Here is an 18,674-nt window from a genome sequence, read left to right as displayed (position 1 = left end):
CCCATCTTACATATTATAGAGTAATACAACCCCTCTCTACCCCCATCTTACATATTATAGAGTAATACAACCCCTCTCTACCCCCATCTTACATATTATAGAGTAATACAACCCCTCTCTACCCCCATCTTACATATTATAGAGTAATACAACCCCTCTCTACCCCCATCTTACATATTATAGAGTAATACAATACATCTTACCCCTAGAGTAATACAACCCCTCTACCCCCATCTTACATATTATAGAGTAATACAACCCCTCTCTACCCCCATCTTACATATTATAGAGTAATACAACCCCTCTCTACCCCCATCTTACATATTATAGAGTAATACCCTCTCTACCCCCATCTTACATATTATAGAGTAATACAACCCCTCTCTACCCCCATCTTACATCTTACATATTATAGAGTAATACAACCCCTCTCTACCCCCATCTTACATATTATAGAGTAATACAACCCCTCTCTACCCCCATCTTACATATTATAGAGTAATACAACCCCTCTCTACCCCCATCTTACATATTATAGAGTAATACAACCCCTCTCTACCCCCATCTTACATATTATAGAGTAACAACCCCTCTCTACCCCCATACAACCCCTCTCTACCCCATCTTACATATTATAGAGTAATACAACCCCTCTCTACCCCATCTTACATATTATAGAGTAATACAACCCCTCTCTACCCCCATCTTACATATTATAGAGTAATACAACCCCTCTCTACCCCCATCTTACATATTATAGAGTAATACAACCCCTCTCTACCCCCATCTTACATATTATAGAGTAATACAACCCCTCTCTACCCCCATCTTACATATTATAGAGTAATACAACCCCTCTCTACCCCCATCTTACATATTATAGAGTAATACAACCCCTCTCTACCCCCATCTTACATATTATAGAGTAATACAACCCCTCTCTACAACCCCTCCCCCATCTTACATATTATAGAGTAATACAACCCCTCTCTAATACATATTATAGAGTAATACAACCCCTCTCTACCCCCATCTTACATATTATAGAGTAATACAACCCCTCTCTACCCCCATCTTACATATTATAGAGTAATACAACCCCTCTCTACCCCCATCTTACATATTATAGAGTAATACAACCCCTCTCTACCCCCATCTTACATATTATAGAGTAATACACCCCCTCTCTACCCCATCTTACATATTATAGAGTACTACAAGTCATCTCTCTCTCTCCCTACCCCCTTACTCTCTCTCCTTCACTCAATCCCTCTTCCTCCACATTCCTCTCTTTTTATACACTCTTTCTCTCTTTGTTCTATCTCCTTCCGTCAGGCTGATAGTCAGTAAAAAGGAACGGATGCTGTTGAAGGGCTCCGGCTTCCACCTGGACCTGCTCATCATCGTGGCCATAGGTGGGGTTTCGGCCCTGTTCGGTCTGCCCTGGTTGGCCGCCGCCACAGTGCGTTCTGTTACCCACGCAAACGCCCTCACCGTCATGAGCAAGGCGGTGGCCCCCGGCGACAAGCCCCGTATCCATGAAGTGAAAGAGCAGAGGGTGACGGGCTTCCTCGTAGCTCTGTTTGTCGGTAGGCATGACCCCTTTAACTTAGTGCCCAGGACGAAATCCAGAGTAGGGTTGCAAAATTCCAGAAACTTTCCCAAATTGCACAGGTTTTCCAAAAATCACATATTCACATGTGAAATAGTTTTTAAATGACACCTTGCAATGATCTCAGTCAGATGTGACTGCGGAGCGAACAAACAAATGGTTCAGCTTCAAAATCTGTGAAAAACACGTCCTGTCTGGCCCCAACCCAATTTATAATGTCCGGGTCCGTCAGACGGGGAAGTTGAGCTTTACAAGGAAGTGGCCCCTGGCGACAAGAGCAGAGGGTGACGTGCTTCCTTATTGCTCTGTTCGTCGGTAGGCATGACCCCTTTAACTTAGTGACCCCTTTAACTTAGTGACCCCTTTAACTTAGTGACCCCTTTAACTTAGTGACCCCTTTAACTTAGTGACCCCTTTAACTTAGTGACCCCTCTAACTTAGTGACCCCTCTAACTTAGTGACCCCTTTAACTTAGTGCCCAGGACTAAATCCAGAGTAGGGTCGCAAAATTCCAGAAACTTTCCCAAAATGCACAGGTTTTCCAAAAATCCTGGTTGGAGGATCTCCCTGGAATTAGGAGGGAATAAGCAGGGAGATGATCCTCCAACTGTGAATCCTACAACCAGGATTTCTGGAACACCTGGGAAGTTTGGGAAATTTTCTGGAGTTTTACAACCTTACTCCCCCCTACAAAAAAAAACACATGTCAAATTTGCAGTTTCATATTTGAAATATCTGTTTTCACATTTACTGAATTTAGTGAGTTCACATGTTAACACCACCTTTTTACATGTGAGGAGAATAATATGTTTTCACCTCACATGTGAATTACAGTTTCACATGTGAAATTTCTCATGTTTTTAAAAACATTCACGTGATAATCGGATATGCATTTTCACAAGTGTAAAAAAAAAAAAAACTTTGTTTTGAATATCTGACTTTCACATGTGGAAAAAAATCACGTGTGAAAATCTACTTTGCGGTTTCACATGTAAGAATCCTCCACAAAAATCTCATGTGGGGTTGAAATAATGATATTCTTCTCACATGTGAAAAGATGGCGTTAGTGTGTTGCAGTAGCAATGTTTCCACCGTTGGAATTAGGGTGACCACATCTGAGGAACAAACTAATGAGGGACAAGGGGGAATGATTTCGCGGGACATGCGAGGAACAGTGGACAGAACCTTATTTTGGGGGGGGGTTTAATGGAACACATTCAAATGGCGACATAGTTCTGCACTGTTTGTTAAGGCCTTGTCAGTAAGCATTTCACAGTAAAGTCTACACTTGTTGTATTCGGCGCATGTGACAAATAAAGTTTGATTTTGATAGTTCTGCAGTATGAAGGCCACTGCCTGTTAAACAGGTCATATTTATTTTCTGCATCCATTTTTTGGATTTATAAATTCATTATATGTACCCATTTATTCTTGAAGAATATAATGTATAAATGAGTTTAGTTCAACTGTTTTAGAACCCAAAATATAAACTTGATTTTTGCCAAAGTAAATGTAAACAAACTCGTGTTTATAGCCTTAAAACATGGTTAGAAATGTAATTTTTATATAATAATAATAATAATAATATATAATGGATGGTCAGTCCTTGTATCCATAGCATCGTCAATGGATTAGTGTGTTTGTATTTCTCCAGCCCCATCCCTCATCTTTTTATCGAAACTGGCGGGGACAGTGGCGATTTGATCATGTAAATCTTGGTGGGGAAAACAGAACAAAAAAATGTAGATTCTCGCCAGCAGAGCCACTACACAACACTAAACAATACAGGAATTGCACTATAACGGTGAAAAACAGTGTCCACAAACTGTTGGAGTCTATATAAAGCTGTCCCAACAGCAGAGCTTTCTTTTTAGCACTATGGAGTGAATCCTTACCACAGCTGCACCTGGCTATCAGCAGTCTACATAAAGCTGTCCCAACAGCAGAGCTTTCTTTTTAGCACTATGGAGTGAATCCTTACCACAGCTGCACCTGGCTATCAGCAGTCTACATAAAGCTGTCCCAACAGCAGAGCTTTCTTTTTAGCACTATGGAGTGAATCCTTACCACAGCTGCACCTGGCTATCAGCAGTCTACATAAAGCTGTCCCAACAGCAGAGCTTTCTTTTTAGCACTATGGAGTGAATCCTTACCACCGCTACACCTGGATATCAGCAGTCTTAATTCAGCCTAATTTATTGCCTTTTCAACAAACATAGCTGACAATTAAGATGTACAAACTACGACACTGTCATGACGTGGCCGTTTCTGGGTGTAGATTGTGGCTTCCCCCCCTCTCACTCTCTCTTCTAAACCAGGTTTAGCACCTCAGGTCATAAATGCAGGGTAGAACCTACCATGCAGTATTCAGAGAGAGAGAGCGAGGACGAAGGACTTTACTTCGCCAAAATCCTAAATTCCCAAAATGGGAGAATGAAACATTCGTTATGGTTTTGAGAATGTGGGAATGATCCACTTACGGGATAGTTATGTTGAGTGTGTTTCATTCTCATGAAGGACAGGAAACACACATAACGCTTTCTCTTAAAGTGTACATTTCCCAGCTGTCAGGTTTGCATCTAAATATTGTGAAACGTATGTGTTTAAACATGAAACTATTTATTAAAAGATGTAATGTGATGTTAGGAACTAGTCCGTGACCCTCGTGAGCCCAGTCATTAGGCGTCATGGAACCGTCTCTATTCTACTGAAACATATAAAACCCTGATGAAATTCACACCACGCAAACCCCGGTGTAAGCTAAAGTTGCAAATGATTGAATTTCTAAGACCGAAACATGCGGGGTGATGCTGGTATGTGAAGTGGTTTAAACTACAACTCTACCAAAAGACAAGACTATACCACGTGGAGCATTGGCTACACGGCTGGAAATGGTTCAACTCGATTCCAACAGAATAAGGGCGAATCTTAGACACAATTACTAGTCTGCAGCTATAAATTACGTAAACCTAGGACGAGAATACAGACAACCACCGAAGCATCTATTCTATTCTACTCTGAAGTATCCATCCTAACCACCTACAGGACGATCGAGGATTCCAACGGAGAACAACGACATACGGGCGTAAATATACAGTTGAAGTCGGGAGTTTACATACACTTAGGTTGGAGTCATTAACACTCGTTTTTCAACCACTTCACAAATTTCTTGCTAACAAACTATAGTTTTGGCAAGTCGGTTAGGACATCTACAATGTGCATGACACAAGTAATTTTTCCCAAAACATTTTACAGACAGATTATTTCACTTATAACTAACTGTATTACAATTCCAGTGGGTCAGAAGTTTACATACACTAAGTTGACTGTGCCTTTAAACAGCTTGGAAAATTCCAGAAAATGATGTCGTGGCTTTAGAAGCTTTTGATAGGCGATTTGACATAATTTGAGTCAATTGGAGGTATACCTGTGAATGTATTTCAAGGCCTACCTTCAAACTCAGTGCCTCTTTGCTTGACATCATGGGAAAATCAAAAGAAATCAGAAAAAAATTGTAGACCTCCACAAGTCTGGTTCATCCTTGGGAGCAATTTCGAAACGCGTGAAGGTACCACGTTCATCTGTACAAACAATAGTATGCAAGTATAAACACCATGGGACCATGCAGCAGTCATACCGCTCAGGAAGGAGATGCATTCTGTCTCCTAGAGATGAATGTACTTTGGTGCGAATCCAGTTAAAATCCATCCCAGAACAACAGCAAAGGACCCCGTGAAGATGCTGGAGATCGATCGACCCCGTGAAGATGCTGAAACAAAGTACAAAAGTATCTATATCCACAGTAAAATGAGTCCTATATCGACATCTATCAGCAAGGAAGAAGCCACTGCTCCAAAACCGCTGTATAAAAACCAGACTATGATTTGCAACTACACATGGGGACAAAGATCGTACTTTTTGGAGAAATGCTTCTCTGGTCTGATGAAACTGAAATAGAACTTTCTGGCCATAATGACCATCGTTATGTTTGGTGGAAAAAGGGGGAGGATTGCAAGCCGAAGAACACCATCCCAACCGTGAAGCATGGGGGTGGTAGCATCATGCTTCAGGAGGGACTGGTGCACTTCACAAAATAGATGGCATCATGAGGGATGAAAATGATGTGGATATATTGAAGCAACATCTCAAGACATCAGTCAGGAAGTTGAAGCTTGGTCACAAATGGGTCTCCCAAATGGACAATGACCCCAAGCATTCTTCCAAAGTTGTGGCAAAATGGCTTAAGGACAACAAAGTCAAGGTATTGGAGTGGCCATCACCAAGCCCTGACCTCAATCCTATAGAAGATTTGTGGTCAGAACTGAAAAAGCATGTGCGAGCAAGGAGGCCTACACACCTGACTCAGTTACACCAGCTCTGTCAGGAGGAATGGGCCAAAATTCACCTAACATATTTTGGGAAGCTTGTGGAAGGCTACAGAAAAGTTTGACCCAAGTTAAACAATTTAATGGCAATGCTACCAAATACTAATTGTGTGTATGTAAACTTCTGACCCACTGGGAATGTGATGAAAGAAATAAAAGCTGAAATAAATCATTCTCTCTGCTATTATTCTGACATTTTACACTCTTAAAATGAAGTGGTGATCCTAACTGACCTAAGATGGGGCATTTCTATTAGGATTAAATGTCAGGAAGTGGGGAAAAACTGAGTTTAAATGTATTTGGCTATGGTGTATGTAAACTTCCGACTTCAACTGTGTATACATTGCAATTATTCTGGAATGAGCGGCCGTTCATGTACAAATGATTAGCATTTCAATTAATATAATTATAGACTGTGTGTAATGAACCCATGTGTCTTTCTCAGTCCCACGCCCTTCCCTTTGTCTACCAAGCCGTCATATCGGCTTAGCCCACTAGGCACTTTTTTACCCTTGTTGGTAACCAATATCTACTGTTTGTTTGTGATGTTTTTCTGTGATTATTTAGTTAGTTAGTAAATAATGAATTAAGCCAGTTTGTATATTCCTGATTCATAAGTTATGCTAGGGTTCATGCAGATAACCAAGAATTTTACGACGTTCAGATGAGACTGATAGAAGGTATAGAATAATTAATGATAGACTGCTATTGATATAAAAGATCTTCAGATTTTTAAGAATGGATTCGGGAAATAACCTAAAGACACGACAGCATAAAGGAACGATGAGCGGATAAGAGGCTATCCATAATTTAGATTAAGATGTTAATTGGCGAGCTAAGACAGACGCAGTCAATATAACTATTTGTTCAACACTTTTGAAATGTACAGCGACAGAATTCAGAACTTGGGGCGTTCTTACATTATTCTCCCTGTACACCAAGTCAGAACTGTAGGATAAATAAAGGGGTCATGTAAGCAGACAAAGAAAGCTCTTACAATATTTGATGATGACATTTTCTAAAACAGGTGTCATGGAAATTCTACACAGGGACACTCAAAGTCAATCTTAAATGAATCATCCTTTATTATCAGTGAGCTGGAGAGGTTCCAACCAACTCAATGCACCAAGTATACATGTCGATCAGGACCTTCACCCGGGGCAGTCCTCTTATATATAGACAAGTTATATTTGAATGATTTAGCTTATTCATCATTCATCATTAACATTTGCTTTATTCATGTGACCGACCAATACTGGGTCATGCATATGACAGACCAATACCTCATGAGGCTTCTTCTCTATAAGCTGAGACCTTGAAACTGAAATATCCCTTTCTCAAAACAAGGTTATGCACGAAGTGTCAAATTATAGATACTGATATTGAGGACTTGTTCAATCAGTCACTTGCATGAACACAGAAATTGGTTATAAGAAAAGCACCAACATGAACCAAAATGTTCCATCACACAGGCTATAGGCTACATGTGCACCACCAAGTCAGAATAGTAGGGGGAAAGGGACCAAATTATTAGGGTGAGGCACATGGGCTACTAACAGCTTGCTACACAACATAAACTTAGCATTACTTTCTTATCTACAGTATACATATCTCCCTAGCATATTACATCATTTATGCAGCAGCATACATTTTTGGACTCACCTTGCTGTTCTGTGCTCACTTGAACAGGAAAATGACATGGCGGTCCTTCTTGTTGGCAAATCTTGTCATCAAACTTTGTCATCAAAGTCTGGCAAGATGCAGTAGATGGTATCGAGTACAGTATATACATATGAGATGAGTAATGTAGGGTATGTAAACAAAGTGGCATAGTTTAAAGTGGCTAGTGATATATTTTACATCCATTTCCATCAATTCCCATTATTAAAGTGGCTGGAGTTGAGTCAGTGTGTTGGCAGCAGCCACTCAATGTTAGTGGTGGCTGTTTAACAGTCTGATGGCCTTGAAATAGAAACTGTTTTTCAGTCTCTCGGTCCCTGCTTTGGTGCACCTGTACTGACCTCGCCTTCTGGATGATAGAGGGGTGAACAGGCAGTGGCTCGGGTGGTTGTTGTCCTTGATGATCTTTATGGCCTTCCTGTGACATCGGGTGGTATAGGTGTCCTGGAGGGCAGGTAGTTTGCCCCCGGTGATGCATTGTGCAGACCTCACTACCCTCTGGAGAGCCTTACGGTTGTGGGCGGAGCAGTTTCCGTACCAGGCGGTGATACAGCCCGACAGGATGCTCTCGATTGTGCATCTGTAGAAGTTGATTTCTTCTTCACGATGCTGTTTGTGTGGGTGGACCAATTCAGTTTGTCACCCACGCAGTCGTGGGTGAACAGGGAGTACAGGAGAGGGCTCAGAACGCACCCTTGTGGGGCCCCAGTGTTGAAGATCAGCAGGGTGGAGATGGTGTTACCTACCCTCACCACCTGGGGGCGGCCCGCCAGGAAGTCCAGTACCCAGTTGCACAGGGCGGGGTCGAGACCCAGGGTCTCGGGCTTGATGACGAGTTTGGAGGGTACTATGGTGTTAAATGCTGAGCTGGGGTCGATGAACAGTATTCTTACATAGGTATTCCTCTTGTCCAGATGGGTTAGGGCAGTGTGGTTGAGATTGCATCGTCTGTGGACCTATTTGGGCGGTAAGCAAATTGGAGTGGGTCTAGGGTGTCAGGTAGGGTGGAGGTGATATGGTCTTTGACTAGTCTCTCAAAGCACTTTTTGATGACGGAAGTGAGTGCTACGGGGCGGTAGTCATTTAGCTCAGTTACCTTAGCTTTCTTGGGAACAGGAACAGTGGTGGCCCTCTTGAAGCATGTGGGAACAGCAGACTGGGATAGGGATTGATTGAATATGTCCGTAAACACACCGGCCAGCTGGTCTGCGCAAGCTCTGAGGGCGCGGCTGGGGATGCCGTCTGGGCCTGCAGCCTTGCGAGGGTTAACACGTTTAAATGTTTTCCTCACGTCGGCTGCAGTGAAGGAGAGACCGCATGTTTTAGTTGCGGGCCGTATCAGTGGCACTGTATTGTCCTCAAAGCGGGCAAAAAAGCTATTTAGCCTGCCTGGGAGCAAGACATCCTGGTCCGAGACGTGGCTGGTTTTCTTTTTGTAATCCGTGATTGACTGTAGACCCTGCCACATACCTCTTGTGTCTGAGCCGTTGCATTGCGACTCTACTTTGTCTCTATACTGATGCTTAGCTTGTTTGATTGCCTTGCGAAGGGAATAGCTACACTGTTTGTATTCGGTCATGTTTCCAGTCACCTTGCCCTGGTTAAAAGCAGTGGTTCGAGCTTTCAGTTTCACGCGAATGCTGCTATCAATCCACGGTTTCTGGTTTGGGAATGTTTTAATCGTTGCTATGGGAACGACATCTTCAATGCACGTTCTAATGAACTCGCTCACCGAATCAGCGTATTCGTCAATGTTGTTGTTGGACGCAGTGCGGAACATATCCCAGTCCACGTGATGGAAGCAGTCTTGGAGCGTGGAATCAGATTGGTCGGACCAGCGTTGAACAGACCTCAGCGTGGGAGCTTCTTGTTTTAGCTTCTGTCTGTAGGCAGGGAGCAACAAAATGGAGTCGTGGTCAGCTTTTCCGAAAGGAGGGCGGGGGAGGGCCTTATATGCGTTGCAGAAGTTAGAGTAACAATGATCCAAGGTTTTACCAGCCCTGGTTGTGCAATCGATATGCTGATACAATTTAGGGAGTCTTGTTTTCAGTTTAGCCTTGTTTAGCCCAGCTACAATGAATGCAGCCTCAGGATATGTGGTTTCCAGTTTGCAAAGAGTCAAATAAAGTTCGTTCAGAGCCATCGATGTGTCTGCTTGGGGGGGAATATATACGGCTGTGATTATAATCCCAGAGAATTTCCTTGGTAGATAATGTGGTCGATATTTGATTGTGAGGAATTCTAAATCAGGTGAACTCTAACTAAATAATCACACAGAATTACATAAACACACAAACAGAATAGCTTAGACATTGATTACTACATAATGCAATGAAAAGTCCCTGGTGTACTAAACTGAAATGACGGCTTGTTACACAAAATGGTGGATTCAAAAGAGAGGGAAAGGAAAGAGTGGGAGAAAAAGACAAAGGACTTCACTAACGTACATACAGCTGATAACTATGCTAACGTACATACAGCTGAGAACTAGGCTAACGTACATACAGCTGATAACTATGCTAACGTACATACAGCTGATAACTATGCTAACGTACATACAGCTGATAACTATGCTAACGTACATACAGCTGATAACTATGCTAACGTACATACAGCTGAGAACTATGCTAACGTACATACAGCTGATAACTATGCTAACGTACATACAGCTGAGAACTATGCTAACGTACATACAGCTGAGAACTATGCTAACGTACATACAGCTGATAACTATGCTAACGTACATACAGCTGATAACTATGCTAACGTACATACAGCTGATAACTATGCTAACGTACATACAGCTGAGAACTATGCTAACGTACATACAGCTGATAACTATGCTAACGTACATACAGCTGATAACTATGCTAACGTACATACAGCTGATAACTATGCTAACGTACATACAGCTGATAACTATGCTAACGTACATACAGCTGATAACTATGCTAACGTACATACAGCTGATAACTATGTTAACGTACATACAGCTGAGAACTATGCTCATGGAAATGTGAATACTTTGCACATGAATGGCCGCTCATTCGAAAAAATTGCAATGTATTGACATGTGTATGTCTTTGTTGTCTCTGTTGAAATTGCCAGTCCGTCTGGGGAGTAATTTGACAAAGTCTCTGGTTTGTCCACCAGAGATCAAAGTCTTTGAAGTTGTAGCTCTGTTATAAAGGGTACATCAGACGTACCGATGGTTGTTTGATAGGGAAATGTTCTTTGGATTGAATCTTTCAGAGTGCCACCCGGTGGTTCTCGGTCAAATTTACTTGCCTAAAGTACTTAAACAGCTGCAGACTGAATATTCCCGTGTTGTCTTCATCTTCTTCACTCGAGAAGGTTTCAGAGTTTCTAACCATTTTGTACCTTTCAGCTCACGCTGTCTGTGTACTGGTCTTGTAGAGTCTAACCATTAGTGACATCCAGTTCACACCGTCCCCCTGCTTGGTCGCTAGTTTTAAACCATTTCTCAGCCATGTAGCCACTGCTTCATGCTGACCGGTCTATAGAGATTTTCTTCTTCTCTGTTGAAAATTTCAGAGTGTCTAACCATTTCGTATCTTTCAGCTCACGCTGTCTTATGTAGAGCTAGAACCATTTTACACGCCCATAGCAACCCGGCAATGTACTGGTCTCTAGAGATTTACATTTCTTAACCATTTCAGCATGTCACCATTTCAGCACCCAACGGGCTCGTCCTCACGTTCTCTGGTCTAAATGTACATTTTGTCACTGGTCCTTTTATGAAATCTGGAAAAAGGGACGTTCCATGATGCCGACATCTGTGTCGTGTCACGTGGGTGGGGTCACTGACTTGTTAAAAGACTTCATATGAAAAACAATTCTCTCACTTAGAAGGCTAACATCACATTACATCTTCTCACAAATAGTTTCATATTCAATCATATAAGTTCCACAACATCTAGATGTGAATCTGATCACTGGAAAATATACACATTCAGAGATGCATTTATGTTGTTCTACTGTCCTTAGTTACATCACAAATTAGTAATGAATTTGACATGATTGTTCTTTAAGTACCCACGGACCCTTCCAACAGCTTGGATTACAGAAATATTGTTTCATTATCCAATCTTGGATGTCACAGTACTACAATATCTCTCTCTGTTGTAAAGAAGGGATTTTAAACTTCCCTTTCATTGTGTGGGAGAGAGAGCGTTCCTGCAGTTATTTACGACCGTTATAAAACTGTGGTGGGAGAGAGGAGGGGGTCTGGTGCCTATGATCCTCACCCAAAAGAGCAAGTCATGATACCAGACTTGGACTACACACCCTCTCTACTGAATAGCAGGCTAGTGATTGCTTTCCAACACTTGCAGTTAGCCACTAATTCCTTCCAAACCTTCAACAAATCATTGTTGAATTTGCGATTTCCAACTTGTTGTGTAATGTTTCTGGCCGATGAGCGCCGAGACGTTTTATCCATCATTTCTTGAAAAGGATTTGCCAGTAGATTGTCGACTTGATTCATGATGATGACTGCTTGTGTAGCTTGCTAGCTAAGATTTTGAAAGTATGATGTTGACATGATCAGTCCAATCAAAGCTACGGTAATTTGACATAATTTTATCCGTGTCCAATGACCTTGAGCCTTCTTGGATGGGCACTTCTAATGTAACTCTATGGCTTGACATTCCGAGCTCTCCCCGTAGATTTTGCGTGTAGTGTCTCCATGAGTGACAGAAAACTGAGCCAATCATGGTGCAACTAGAGAACATTACCAACCCCTACGCACTGTATTTTCCACTGGCTGCCCCACACACCACAGAAAGCACTGAGCTAGCTTGAAACACCTGCATTTTGGAGCTGCTTTACTCAAGAAATAAAAAAAGAGACCATGTTTGTATGCGACTTTATTAACTCAATTATATTTTTTACATTGTTTGCCAACTGATATGTGACTCGTATTAATGCCAATATACCAAAACAGACAACAACAAACAACACCCCACCTGCCATGAATGACGGGTCACCACTGGGCAAGGAGAACACTTTGTTAAAGTTTCAATTAAGGATTGCCACTTTAATGTTATTATATGGTGCCATCCTCTCGTGAGTGAGTTGCTTTTGTGCCATTGATATTAAGCAAAACGTCTGATGTCGAGAACCAAATTCTTAGTATTGCAAACGATATTGATTGATATTGAAAGCAAAACGAAATATTGCAAATGTAAATGTATGCAAAAAAAATTTTTGCAGTGAAATATTTTTTTTATGAAAACATGATTAAACAAAATGTCTCCCCCTTTTCTGCAATTTTTGGTTATCTTTTTCTAGTTGCAAGATTTGGCACATTCATTCAAGCAATAGGGGCGGCAGCGTAGACTAGTGGTTAGAGCGTTGGACTAGTAACCGGAAGGTTGCGTGTTCAAACCCCCGAGCTGACAAGGTGCAAATCTGTTGTTCTGCCCCTGAGCAGGCAGTTAACGCACTGTTCCCAGGCCGTCATTGAAAATAAGAATGTGTTCTTAACTGACTTGCCTGGTTAAATAAAGGTAAAAAGAAAAGAAAAACAGAGCACCCCATTGCTGGTGTGTATCTGGAGATAAGCAGGGTTCTAGCCAGTTCATGGATTGGAAACCAGATGTAACTTGAAGTTGTGTAAATTCTATAGCCTAAAAAAAAAACACTTGTGAAACTTTACTTGTCTGAAAACATGAAAATGTTAACAACAATTGTTTTTATTTTTCTCAAGTGATTTGTCCACATGTTTTGGAAAACCACATGTTTTTTTCACGTGATTTTTTAAAACATTTTTTTTAGGTCCAGACACATGCTTCATATAAATGGTGTGTTCATTTCCTAGGACAAATGTTCTTCTCACGTCTGTTCCTCTGGCTAGGTTTGTCCATTGTGATCGGAGATCTCCTGCGTCAGATCCCCATCGCTGTGCTCTTTGGGATCTTCCTCTACATGGGCGTCATGTCCCTCAACGGTATCCAGCTCACCGAGCGCATGTTGCTGCTTTTGATGCCTCCCAAGTATCATCCTGACCACACTTATGTCCGCAAGGTCAGTACCACTAAACCACAACAACATCTATGTTTGCAAGGTCAGTACTGCCCAAATCCCAACCATACCTACAGCTGCAAGGTCAGTACTGCCCAAATCCCAACCATACCTACAGCTGCAAGGTCAGTACTGCCCAAATCCCAACCATACCTACAGCTGCAAGGTCAGTACTGCCCAAATCCCAACCATACCTACAGCTGCAAGGTCAGTACTGCCCAAATCCCAACCATACCTACAGCTGCAAGGTCAGTACTGCCCAAATCCCAACCATACCTACAGCTGCAAGGTCAGTACTGCCCAAATCCCAACCATACCTACAGCTGCAAGGTCAGTACTGCCCAAATCCCAACCATACCTACAGCTGCAAGGTCAGTACTGCCCAAATCCCAACCATACCTACAGCTGCAAGGTCAGTACTGCCCAAATCCCAACCATACCTACAGCTGCAAGGTCAATACTGCCCAAATCCCAACCATACCTACAGCTGCAAGGTCAGTACTGCCCAAATCCCAACCATACCTACAGCTGCAAGGTCAGTACTGCCCAAATCCCTACCACACCTATGTCTGCAAGGTCAGTGTATTGCCCAACCCTCTACCACACCTACGTCCATGATGTACATACTACACAAACCCCAACCACGCCTGAAAATCCTGTGCTGCAGAGTAGCTAATTAAAACCTAATAACGACACTGGTTCTATCATGTAAAAGTGCCCTTAGCATCTGAAGGGCAAGGCCTTTGAATGCCAACTACTGACTCTGACTAGAACTGCTATTCTAATATGTGTGTGTGTGTGTGTGTGTGTGTGTGTGTGTGTGTGTGTGTGTGTGTGTGTGTGTGTGTGTGTGTGTGTGTGTGTGTGTGTGTGTGTGTGTGTGTGTGTGTGTGTGTGTGTTCCAGGTGAGGACCCTGCGCATGCATCTGTTCACGGGGATCCAGCTGGTGTGTCTGGCGGCACTGTGGACAGTCATGTCCACCGTGGCTTCGCTGGCCTTCCCCTTCGTCCTCATCCTCACCGTGCCCATCAAATGGTTCCTATTGCCCCGCATTTTCACCACGCGCGAGATGCAGTGCGTAAGTCTCACCACACACACCGTCTAGCACTGTTGCCACCGCCTACAGGAGCTGTGTTTTTATTGGTTGGTTGTTCCGTTTACACCGGGAGCCTTTGTCTGAGGAATCATCTGTGGGAAAGTCTGATATCCTATGCAGCTGACCCCTGGCAATAACCTTGACCCTTGACTTGTACCCGACTGCTCTCTCTTTGTGTCTTAGTTGGATGCAGATGACGCAGAACCTAAGTTTGATGAGAGGGAGGGACAGGATGAGTACACAGAGATGGTGCCAACGTGATGGACATTCTGCCAACCAATATACACCCTAGCCCTACAGTATACTCCAGGAAGTTGCTCCAAACCAAATCCTTTGTTTGTTCACCTGATATTTTATAACGCTTCACTGATGGTTGGAAAGGTTTTACTCATTTTTTAAATTGAACTGTCTTGAAAGCTTTTTAGGGTCCCAACTCCCACATCATATATTTTTTTTGTCTATTTTCACTATATTGCTTTTTGGAAGGTGTATTTGTCCTTCAAAAATAATTTGAGTTACTATGTTGATTCATGTTTTTAGGTATCTTTGGGGTGTGTTTTAATGTCAGGTGGGAGTTTGAATTGCTATGTGTCAAAGACTAGAGCCCAATTCCAAGTCTCCACCTTCTGCGCAAAGTGTGCATCGGAATTGGGCTTTTAGCAGAAACCACATCCTCTGAGGTCATGACCTAAGAAGAAGCACTTTATTACGATAGGATCAGTACAGATGTACTATACATCACATTGTACTGATGAATATATACATGTACAACATAGTCATAGACGAACATTTACCATTCAGTCTAGTTCCCACGGTTAGGCGTATCATTGCAGTAGTCTTTTGAATGTTACATATTTATTACTACTATGGTACATTTTTCATTCAAGAGTGGGTCAAATGTACACTACGTGGTTCTCAATTCACATGATTTTAAGTGGCCCTCCAGTATGACAAATTCATTTCATTAATGTTGTAGCTTCACTGAGAAGCACTTACCATAATGCACACTGACAGAAGTAAAAGCAACAAAAACCTGATAAATCTAATGGTTCCCCATCAAAAGGGCAACTAGGCCACGCTCAGTTAATTGTTGTTGTCAATGAGGAGGGTTTCTGTGTCCATTCCAATTGCCTTTAGTCCAATACAAGAAATACAAGAGTAGAAAAGATTTGCATTATAGAGCTTTGCATTATAGAACCAATTATTTATTATTTGCAGTGTGTGTTTGTGGAGCCTGTCCAACTCTCTTTCGGCAAATAGCATGTGACTGTGACACCATTATAACTTTATGTATAATATGGTTTGAATGGTATTTGCATTTATTATGGATCCCCATTAGCTGTTGCCAATGCAGCAGCTGCTCTTCCTGGGGTCCAGAAAAATTAAGGCAGTTTATACAATTTTAAAAATACATTCACAGATTTCACAACACACTGTGTGCCCTCAGGCCCCTACTCCACCACTACCACATATCTACAGTACTAAATCCATGTGTATGTGTAGTGCGTATGTTATCGTGTGTGTGCCAATGTTTGTGTTGCTTCACAGTCCCCGCGGTTCCATAAGGTGTTTTTTTCTCTGTTTTTTAAATCTAATTTTACTGCTTGCGTCAATTACTTGATGTGGAATAGAGTTCCAGGTAGTCATGGCTCTATGTAGTACTGTGGTCCTCCCATAGTCTGTTCTGGACGTGGGGACTATGAAGAGACCTCTTGTGGCATGTCTTGTGGGGTATGTATGGGTGTCTGAGCTGTGTGCTAGTAGTTTAGACAGACAGCTTGGTGCATTCAACATGTCAATACCTCTCACAAATACAAGTTTGTGACTTTCAGCCAGGAGAGATTGACCTACATATTATTAATATTAGCTGACTGTGTACATCGAGGGGTCAGCCATGCTGCCCTGTTCTGAGCCAATTCCAATTTTCCGAAGTCCTTTTTTGTGGCACCTGACCACACGACTAAACAGTAGTCAAGATGTGACTAAACTAGGACCTGTAGGACCTGCCTTGTTGATAGTGTTGTTAAGGCAGAGCATTGCTTTATTATAGACAGACTGCTCCCTATCTTAGCTACTACTGCATCAATATGTTTTGACCATGACAGTTTACAATCTAGAGTTACTCCAAGCAGTTTAGTCATCTCAACTATCACAGTCACAAGCTATTTGCCACACTTGAATTTAAGCAATTTGAGGTACAATACAAATGAGACATATTGTACTGGACTAAAGTCAATTGGAATGTTTTATACAGGATATGGATCCACCTCTGGGTAACAGAACGTTTTGTACGTGTAGGTGGTAACCAGATTTGACACTGTTGTTTAAAAGCAGCCCTTATTCAAATTGATTCATTATTTGCAATTGAATGAATACAACCCTAGCAATAAAGTAGCACTACAGTACCCAATAACGTAGCACTACAGTACCCAATAACGTAGCACTACAGTACCCAATAACGTAGCACTACAGTACCCAATAACGTAGCACTACAGTACCCAATTGTGTGTATTTGGGATGATACACAGGGGAAGCCTTCGTTAATTCATTTGGCAAAATGTGTCAACAATAAAATAAAAAATCCTATCCTGTGGGAATGACAAACCACATTATATTATTTGAAGAGCACATACTGTAAGTGGCTTTCTACCGATCACTTGCTGCGTAGATCTCACCATTGTGCTTCTCCGAACATGTTAAAGATCCCATTACCTACATAGTCTTCCATACCTGAATACACTACATACCACCATTTACTTGATTTTCACTGTTGTGCACTCCTAGTTGTATAGTCTTGGTTTAACTGTCTGAACAACAGTATGTACAGTATGTTGGCTTTAATGTACAGTAAACAAAAGTAGGAGACATTCTATTCAATAGAAATGAAGGTATTTTTACATATTTTTGGGCCCCAGTAGCTAATCATGTCTATAAAGCCAATGAGGATAGTATATTAATAACAGCTGTTTCCATCTTAAAATGTCACTGAATGTGTTGTATGTAACACAGTCATAATACACGTTATTGAGATTCTGTTTACTTTCTACCAGAAAGTTAAACATCATACCGGTGAAAAATTACAGTTGTTTGCAAGTATTTCAAAAGTGTGTAGTAGGAAGACTGTGTCTCGTTGAATCACTGCAAAGGAAGAGCAGTGGCTGCCATGTATGGGTTTGTTGTCTTCATGTGGTCCTACTTTGCAGATTTGCTTGCTGTTGTTACAGTTTTCAGTTTGTGTGCTTTGTCAAGTTCACCAGGTCAAATCATCTTTCCACTCAAGATACAATGTGAGAGAACATAAGATGCCATAAATATTTTAGCATATTTCTGGATGCTTTGCAACGAAATTGGGGAGGAAAAGGTTGTTGTTTTTTTAAACCAAAAAACATTGCTTTGGGATAATTAACTGCAAATAGTATAGCATGAGTGACAAATAAAGAAGAAAGAAAATATATTACATACAAATATATCCATATATTTTCTTAGGAAACAATCATGGTTCAAGTGCTTTGGCTTTAGCTACATTGCAAGATGTTAAAATAGACAATCCGCCTTGCTCTCATCCATGTTAAGTTTGTAGAATTACAAAAATGGACTGGTTTTAAATGTTTTTTTATTTATTTACATGTATTATATATATATAAATGTCTATTAATGATCAAATGAAACTGAAAGTTGTGTTTTCTTTTCTATTTGCAAAGATGTGTCTGTCCCTGTACAAAAGTATGTGTAAAGTGGTTGAGAGATACCTAAAAATGATCAATTTAAAGTAGACATTTGTATTAAGGATAGGCAATATAAATGATGTATGGTACACTTTCTTCTTGTCATCACCATACTGTATGATCAATCACC

At 41.5% G+C, this 18,674-nt stretch overlaps 1 protein-coding gene across 5 annotated transcripts in view; it reads left to right on the top strand.

Moving 5' to 3' along the window:
* Positions 1-18,674, top strand: part of LOC118401645 (anion exchange protein 2-like) — an 80,431-nt gene extending 61,757 nt beyond the window's left edge. For 3 of the 5 annotated variants that reach the window (XM_052477294.1, XM_052477296.1, XM_052477293.1), the window contains 4 exons: positions 1,336-1,589; positions 13,556-13,725; positions 14,628-14,797; positions 15,003-18,674. In XM_052477294.1, the coding sequence (XP_052333254.1) occupies positions 1,336-1,589; positions 13,556-13,725; positions 14,628-14,797; positions 15,003-15,111 (703 nt within the window). In that variant the 3' untranslated portion in view covers positions 15,112-18,674. Of the gene's footprint in view, positions 1-1,335; positions 1,590-13,555; positions 13,726-14,627; positions 14,802-15,002 lie in introns of all 5 variants that reach the window. The other 2 variants (XM_052477297.1, XM_052477295.1) reach the window with 1 other exon arrangement.

The sequence above is a fragment of the Oncorhynchus keta genome, chromosome 23 (genome assembly GCF_023373465.1).
Source record: "Oncorhynchus keta strain PuntledgeMale-10-30-2019 chromosome 23, Oket_V2, whole genome shotgun sequence".
NCBI classification, from domain to species: Eukaryota; Metazoa; Chordata; class Actinopteri; order Salmoniformes; family Salmonidae; genus Oncorhynchus; species Oncorhynchus keta.
Note: the sequence above shows the minus strand (reverse complement) of the source record. Positions and strands in the feature narration are given on the sequence as shown.